The 7,953-nt window shown below is 45.3% G+C and overlaps 1 protein-coding gene across 1 annotated transcript in view; it reads right to left on the reverse strand.

The window, feature by feature from the left end:
- Window positions 1–219: 219 nt before the first annotated feature.
- Window positions 220–7,953, reverse strand: part of MPHOSPH8 (M-phase phosphoprotein 8) — a gene marked incomplete at its 5' end in the record, with an annotated part of 17,642 nt that continues 9,908 nt past the window's right edge. The window contains 5 exons of the mRNA XM_010135330.1: window positions 220–735; window positions 1,643–1,726; window positions 2,425–2,552; window positions 3,505–3,659; window positions 6,224–6,378. Of these exons, the coding sequence (XP_010133632.1) occupies window positions 694–735; window positions 1,643–1,726; window positions 2,425–2,552; window positions 3,505–3,659; window positions 6,224–6,378 (564 nt within the window). The remainder of the gene's footprint in view (window positions 736–1,642; window positions 1,727–2,424; window positions 2,553–3,504; window positions 3,660–6,223; window positions 6,379–7,953) is intronic.

The raw sequence follows: 7,953 nt of genomic DNA on the forward strand, positions 1-7,953 counted from the left end.
CTGCTGTAACGAGGAATCTGACTGCGATCCCCTGCAGACAGAGCTGGTCAGATGTCCTCGTTCCCACCTGCAGGGCTAACTGTGTGTGCAGAGGGAACCCCTCCGAGCATCACCGCCTCCTCCCCAGGAGACAGCCGCAGGACCGCTGCCAAACCAGAGCGCAGCCCTCAGCAATTCAGAGTGGAACTAACGCAGTGACCGCAAAGGGTGATTTCTGCCCACCGCTCCAAGAACACGACAGTTCTGCATTTTACATAGAAACGTTACAGTTAGACTAAGTAGAAAATTTTAGTTTACAAATGGAAAAGATTTTCTATTAAAAAAGACATTTTATGTAGTTACCTTAAATAGTTCTTATATGCACCGTTCCACATTGTGGAAAAGCTGAAATATGCAGTCTGGACTCCACGAGTTAAAGAAAAACAGAATTGTATGTATTGGCACAAATACTTACATCTACATCTGTACACAGTAAAAAAAGCTGACACCCCTGTCCCGCCAGCGCAGCGTGTTCAGCTGCTCTCCAAACACGCTCTCCTACGTGACTGCCAACGAGTGGCAGCGAGCTGGGAACTTGAGTCTTAAGAGTGTGGTGCCAAAAAGTTCCAAACTGCTTTGTCAGTCTCTAAACAGAGGAATCAGAAGTGTATCCCAAAAAGCGTCAGTCCACCCAACGTGCTGGCGGCGGTGAGGTCACTGCAGCTGCACTCTGTACGCTCCTATTAGCAGCTTCACCTGCAAAGGTAAAAAAAAAGGCTTCAGATAAAGACCGTCTGCGTGGAACTACCAGGTTAAACCCTTCTTCTAATGCGAGAATAGCATGAGGAAAGGCAAAGAATGGCAGTGGCTGAGAAAAAAAAAAATTGTATTTACCATCCGTGTTTAATAAACTCAGTTTCTGGTAGATCTGCTGACATACCTATGACTTGTGAAAGGACTGAAGGAGAACACGACTGCATTAGGTGGAGGCTGAACGAGTGAGCCCCAGATCTGAACTGGACGTACACATACACTTCTGTCATCTGAGTACAAGTCCCATTTCCCCCCCTTTTTTGCCTCTCAGTTTTTAAAGTGCACAATAAAACACTTAAGAGTGTAAGTAAGTTTTAAATCTGAAGATCTAGAAAATTTGCTGCTGTGTCTTCCACGGATAAAATAAACGCTACCAGAACAGGACCTGCAATTCATCTTGCAGCACGTTGTGGGACTACTGCCCAAACCACCCAGGAGACACACCAGACCACAGCGACGAGTTCAGCGCGGGCTGCGCAGCCCAGCAAATCCCCCCAGGCTCTCCTGAACACACAAGCAACATCTGTCTGCTGGAGTCACTGATGCTGCGGGTACCCGTTAATCATTAAATTCACAGTATAGCTGGGGACAGTGTTCAGCTGTGACATTATTTTAACCTGGTGTGTTAATTATCCTGACTGCAGCACAAAAACATTTAGTTATGACAGCGCTAACCCTCTTGGCACTGTTCCTAAGCTCTGGCCACGCCACAGGGTGGAACTGGGATGAGGAGACAGCGGAAAGTCCTTCACTTTACATCTGCAAAGTTACTACTAGAAGCACTTGAACCGTGGAAGAGTTACTATACCACAAATTAAGAGGCACAGCTGATTTCGAGAACATCTTATACCTTAGCAGTAGGAGCTTCTGCCAACCGTATAAAAAGCTTGTTAAGGCCTGCAGTAGGGCTGAAGGAATAAATAAAGTGACTGTCCTGAAAGGAAAAAGAGGATGGACACAGTTAACGGCAGGCTGTGGCTGAAAGGGCTACGTGGCAGAACACGACATCTTCACAACGCGTTTTTGGACACAACGCTGGGTATGCTGCACACAACCTGGGATGCAACCATAAAGAAAACACGAGGACTTGAATTGTGCAGAGTGATGCAGTTCACAGATTTTGAAAAACAATGAAAAAAAATCAGCAATGTGAGGTAGGGTGTAAAGACAAGTATTTCAGAACTTTTTCAAGTCAAAAATCTGAGAGGTGAGGTGGATCTGAGAAGTGAAACCGCTTTAAATCCGGAATTGTCACCTGCCTGCTCAAACCCTCAGCTCTGAAGTCTCAAAATCACAGAAGGGTTGAGGTTGGAGGGGACCTCTCAAGGTCACCTTCATCACGTCCAACCTCCTGGCCCTAGCAGGACCACCTACAAGCAGGCTGTCCAGGACTATGACCCTGCCTTTTCAGTAAAATTTTTACAGAGTCTGGTACACACAAGGTTTGTAGTTCTCTCCATACCCAAAGAATTACATTTCAGTTAAAAATCCCTACCATGATAAAAAAAAAAAAAAAAAGCATCACAATACTCAAAATCCAAAATCAAGGCACTAAGATTTCCCAGGCTGCTCTGTAAAGACTTTACAAAGCAAAGCAGTTAAAGAGTCAATCAGTTATACGAAAAGACTTACCAAAAATACAGGGAGCTGGAATTTGTCGTTTAAAACCACGGCTTGTACGCTGCATGGTCCACAGAGCCGAGCAATGACTTCTTTACCAAAGAAATTTGCATGGAAAACAAAGAGAAGAATTCCAGATCCTGAAAGGGAAGCAATTCAGTCACGTGAATCTGAAACAGGACACGGTATTTAGAACAACTGCAGACACTGAACCTTTGACGACAGGTACAAATATATATATATATAGAGAGAGAGAGAAAGGAATATTATATAGCATCTCCCGTACCCACACATGCCTCATTTTAATGAGCAAAGGTAGGCGTGGTTTCTTAATTCTCTAAAGGATACCTATAACCACGACCTGGAAGACTCCCACAACAACGCCTAACCCCCAGACAGCAGCACTCCCATCGCAGCTGAAGCACTGTTTCACCGTCACGCCGAGGTATTGTTTCAAGAAAATCGGCATCAGTAGATACTGCCCTGATCGACTTAAATAAATCAATAAATCATCAGATAAATCCAATCAAATGACTCAACCAAGCCCAACATCAGAGATTAGTATCCGGACTCCTGGAAGAATGAAGAAACACTCCCAGGTATCTCAGGAATTTGAGCCGCAGCTTTTTCAGAGGTCTCTGGACAGAAGTTGACTGCTGCTGGCTGCTTTTCTGCAGTTTTCTAGACTGCGTTTGTGCCCTGGTGGCGCTGTGACTGTACTCCAGTGCGTTCGGGACTGTCCACAGAACCAGTGATCCACCAGGAGACTCTCTCAGTACGCTCTTAGGTTAAGATCTCTCAAAATTAGTTAATTCTAAGGTAAACGTAAACCACTCCTTTCCTGTAACACCTGTCAGTTAGCTCATGTCACCCATCAACTCTTAAAAAAAAACAACACTCCTCACAAACACCTCCCACAATGCACCTCAACACTGCTGCTCTCCCTGTGCTGCACCCTCGGAGCGGCCCTACTGGAAAGTTCTCCACACAAAAATAATTTTGCACAGCAGATGCTTTAGGACATACTCAAAAGGCAGTTTCTTTTTTTATTATTATTTCTTAAACAAACAAACAAGCTGCCACAGGCCCTACCTTCCGGCACGTTTTGTGGGGGGTTGTAGTTAAAATCCGTAGAAAAGTCCGGCCCTTCGCAGAGACGATGACACGCAATTGGGAAGACTGGCTCCAGCAAAGCAAGACGGGCTTCAAAATAATCCCTGATGGTGTCTTCTGCTACTCTTGAGAGCCTGAAAGACCAAACACGTGAGGCCTGTGCTTCACATAGCAGAATTACTGCCCCGGTACACAGTGAGAGCTGATGCAAAGAACGGATCCCAGATCACCCCGCTGGGTTCCTGATGTTCAGGAGTGAATGCCCTCACCACTAGTTCTTCTGTACAGTTGAACCCCAGGTCCCCAAAATTTAATAAAACATTTTATCTGCGATCTGTTTGTGAAATTCATCTACCAGGTCCACAAAAATAAAAGCCGAGACGAATGCACTGCAGCAGATTAAAAAAAAATTCCAACTAGCCATGTATTTTGAAGGCCCTTTATGCAGAAAGATGTCCACAGAACATCAACACGGTCCTGGTGGCTAAACAGAACAGGGAGTCACCTCCCCTGCGTGGCTGATCTGTCAACCTGACTGCAAGTACCATGTCAGAAAACAAGCCGCTGTATCATTGCACTGGCAACACTATGGGAAGGATGCAGTTCCCCGTTGAACTCCAGTGATAACGCAATGAAAAAGTAGCGGCACTACCAGGAAAGAGCCAAATTGGGGGGTTTGGTTTGTTTTTTGGGGTTGGAGGCAGGGAGGAAGGTTTAATTCAAGCGAGCAGCCCACCCTTCAAAGAGAGACCAACAGCATTTGGCACCTTCACAAGCAGGTTCCCGAGTAATCCTCTTCAGAAAGCTGTTTTGAGACAAATGGGGTTGGAACGCTTCTGCGAGGCAAAGGTCGTGACTCTGTCAGCTCGGAACTTTCCCAGCTTTCTCAGAACACGCTTCCCCCCATGCTAGCCCAGACAAGCATCGGCAGAATCTAAAACTTCAGTGTGGGATCGGAAAGAACCCGCAGGAACTGCCCTACCAAAGCAAGCCCGGAGCCCATCAGCCAAGTCTCCAGCTGCTCGACAAAGCCGCGTTAATACGGGAAAGTGAACCGCTGTCTGGTTTGGGTACACTGTCCTAGTTTCCAGCAATCTGATTTAGAAGCATCCGAAACTAGAGACTGCAGCCAAATCGCATCTCTCCTTAGATCTACTTAATCCCTTCCAAAACCCCACGCATTTGTGAGCGCCGCACTCTGCAACGGCGAGATCTGCAATTCAGTTTTTCTGAACAAAAGCAGTCCTCCGTTTCCAGCCAATCCCGAAATCATTAACAGGATGGCCTGCAGAACCTGCCTCCTGGCTTTCGGTTATTTCCGGTTCTTGTTTCCTGATTTTATCTTAAATTTTGACCTGTTAATCTGTCCCCAAGGTGACATCTATCATTTCCCTCAGTCTATCCTCACAGAAGCTACTCTTGTCAAATCATCTTCATTTTCCCTTTTTGCTCCATCTGGTTTTGAAACCAGGTAATGTAATGACGTGCTATTTAAGGCATCCAGACACCACGGATTGACGTTTTCAGCCTTGCTACTAGTGTATTCTCTTCCCTTCTGACTGACAGGGAGCACTGAACTGGTATTTTCAGGTAACGAGTCGAGACGCTTCCCCCGTTGGCCAGAGCTGTGTTACTCGCTGTGTAATTCACCTGACTACAGTCACACCCCCTGGGAAGCACTTCGCATTGATCAGCCTCTAATTTCAAGTGCCACTTCACTGGTGGAATTGTATGTTCCAGATCTTCCAGAACTGAAGGTGGCAGACTGTAAATAGGAGACAAACTGAATGAGTGACTGAAGTTCAGTACAGTGGCACAGAAGAGAACGAGCCTGGACTACAAACTGCTTGATAGGTGTCTTATACTATAGAGGTGAATCATTAGAATAAAACCATCATCAAAGAACAAAAGGGTTCTGCACTGAGACAGTGTTCTTCCAGCACTAACATTTTCATCGCAAAAACCCCGCCTGCTGCAGGAGCTCCAGACCCTCGAGTCTTCACCGAGTTCAGAGATTGTTGGTTGCAATTTCCTGCCCCAAGGTGTTAACTATCGGTATTCCTCCAAGTTAAAGAGCTCGCCCCTTCTCTTCCTGTTCGTCTCCATTCAACACCCATACTCAGCAGCTCGGTGTATTTTCACACGACCACACGACAGGAATCCTTCACGTACCATGCTCTGCTCTTCAGTCATTCTATCGCACAACGATGATTTTTATTTCCACCATTTACTGGCATGAAAGCTTCAACCCCGTCACTCTCAGCTCACAGCTGACATTCAAGGGTCCGACACCTCCACGCCAACCATCTGCACTGAATTTTTATGGTGGCTTTGTTTGGTGGTGGTGTGTGTTTGTTTCTGGGTTTTTTAATGGTATTTTATTTGCCATGGCCTAGTAAGAGTTTACATTCAACGGTTCAGTACAAGAGTTTTCCCAACTGCTGTATTTCTAGTGTAAGAATCCGTCACTTCTTGTAATTCCCTCTTCCTCCTTTCCATCTTCTTACTCAGTGTTTAAGCAAGTGTCTACTGTTAGCTCACATCTAATAAAACATGTGAAATGAAAACGCTTTCTGCCCAAATCAGATCCGTTTTTTTCCTGAAATCTCCCTCTCTCGCCCTTGACTTAAACCAAAATGACAACACGCCTCGTACTGCAAACGTCTCCAGAACAATCGTCTGATGACAGTTTACTCACGTTTCCAGATGACTCTTGAGCTGCTCATACACCAGTACGTTATTACACTGCTTAGCGAAGTGCAGCGCGCTGTTCTGATGCTTGGACAGGATGTTACAGTCTGCTCCGCTTTCTATCATCAGCCGCACTATATCGGAATTCCCTCTTTTACAAGCCTGTGCAGACGAGAGAAGATGGAAGGACGGACAACGACAAATTCCCCGTTAGAGCAGAGTACAGCACTGCAGCGAGCAGAACTGCAGCAATTAAAATCCACAGTTAGTTACAGCTCAGAAAAGAAGTTTAGGTATTTGCCCTGCGAATGCTGACACAACTCAGATCACATTCCATAAATATCTTTACCCACCTATATCTACACACCTGATCCCACAGAAGGAACACTGTCACCATTACCAAGTGGACTTAATTAGAAAACATTAGATAGATGAAACAAACACCAGAAGTTCTGAGAAAACATCTAATCTGCTGGAGTTCAGTAAGTGCCAACTTTCTTGCAATTGTTCACCTGAATAAATGGGTTTCTGCAGAATCAGAATGACTGAAGTGACACTTCCAAGTGCCTGTTCCTAGAGTATCAGTTCACATCAGTACGTGAACAGAGTTTGCCCCAGCTGTTACTCAGCATGTCAGGCAGTCACTGAGTGTCCAAGGCCGTCCAGTGTTACAGCAAGAATTTCAGGACACGCCAGTTGCAGACCTGACAGAGGTACAGGAAAGTCTGACGAAAGCTTTAAGAGTGCAAGCACATGCTCCTGGTTGCTTGTTTTCAAATACTGCACTCGGTCAAACTAGGGAAAGGCACAAGCGATAAATTTCCGTCTTCATGAGGCCTTTCAGAAGTTAACTTCTGGAGTTTGTCCCAGCTCTGAACTTTTAATCCCTAATATTCCATGAATAAATGAACAAACCCATCTGCTCCCCCAACAAACAAACAAAAAACCACCTCAGAGAAAGGAATTAAGTGCCAAGATTGGGGGTTTTTATTTTATTTCTTCTCTTTTAAAAAGCATGATCCAACTCCTAAGGTTAAACAAGAGTGACTCGATAAACACATTTAAGAAGTTTATCCACACATGGCTGAACTTGTTCCAGTAAGTTACTGGAAATGAAGTGTTCCGTTCTTGGTATGTGCACAGCAAAACAAATCTCTGCAATAAGTCACCGCCAGTGAGACAGTACGTACAGCTGTGTGCACACCAGATCGTAATAAAGCCTTCAGCACCACTGAGGGCCGAAGCCGAGGTTCATGGAGTTGGCCAAATTATGAAGAGATTCTGTCCTGAAGCAGCTGAGGAAACGAGCGCGTTGCCATTCGCTCTAGAGAAAACGCGTGTTTCCCACACTCACTAAGCGTTGCAGAGGACAGAAGAGAATCAGTACCGCACCGCCTGGCACAGACAAGCGCTCGTAACCTCTTCTGCAGACAAACTGCCTTAAACACCCCACGCAAATAGAGCAGGTTTATCAGGAAAGGGAACTTTGGTGAAGTTACTTGATACAAACAAAAGAAAAGAGGAGCACAGACTGTTTTAAGCGTTGTAGAATTTTCCCGTTACACCAAAAAATTTAAATAATTTTTGTGCTGGGGGGGTACAAAGGTGCAGAAGAGGTAGTAGGAAGGAGACTGCAAACTGGTTCTTTTATTTCTGGCATTTCTGCAATGAACTGACAGAAGTCACGCACAGTAACGGCCAAGTGAAAGATTCTCCTTTCTAGAATTCTTCCCTTCC

The sequence above is a fragment of the Buceros rhinoceros genome, unplaced genomic scaffold (assembly GCF_000710305.1).
Source record: "Buceros rhinoceros silvestris isolate BGI_N320 unplaced genomic scaffold, ASM71030v1 scaffold24, whole genome shotgun sequence".
Lineage (NCBI taxonomy): Eukaryota > Metazoa > Chordata > Aves > Bucerotiformes > Bucerotidae > Buceros > Buceros rhinoceros.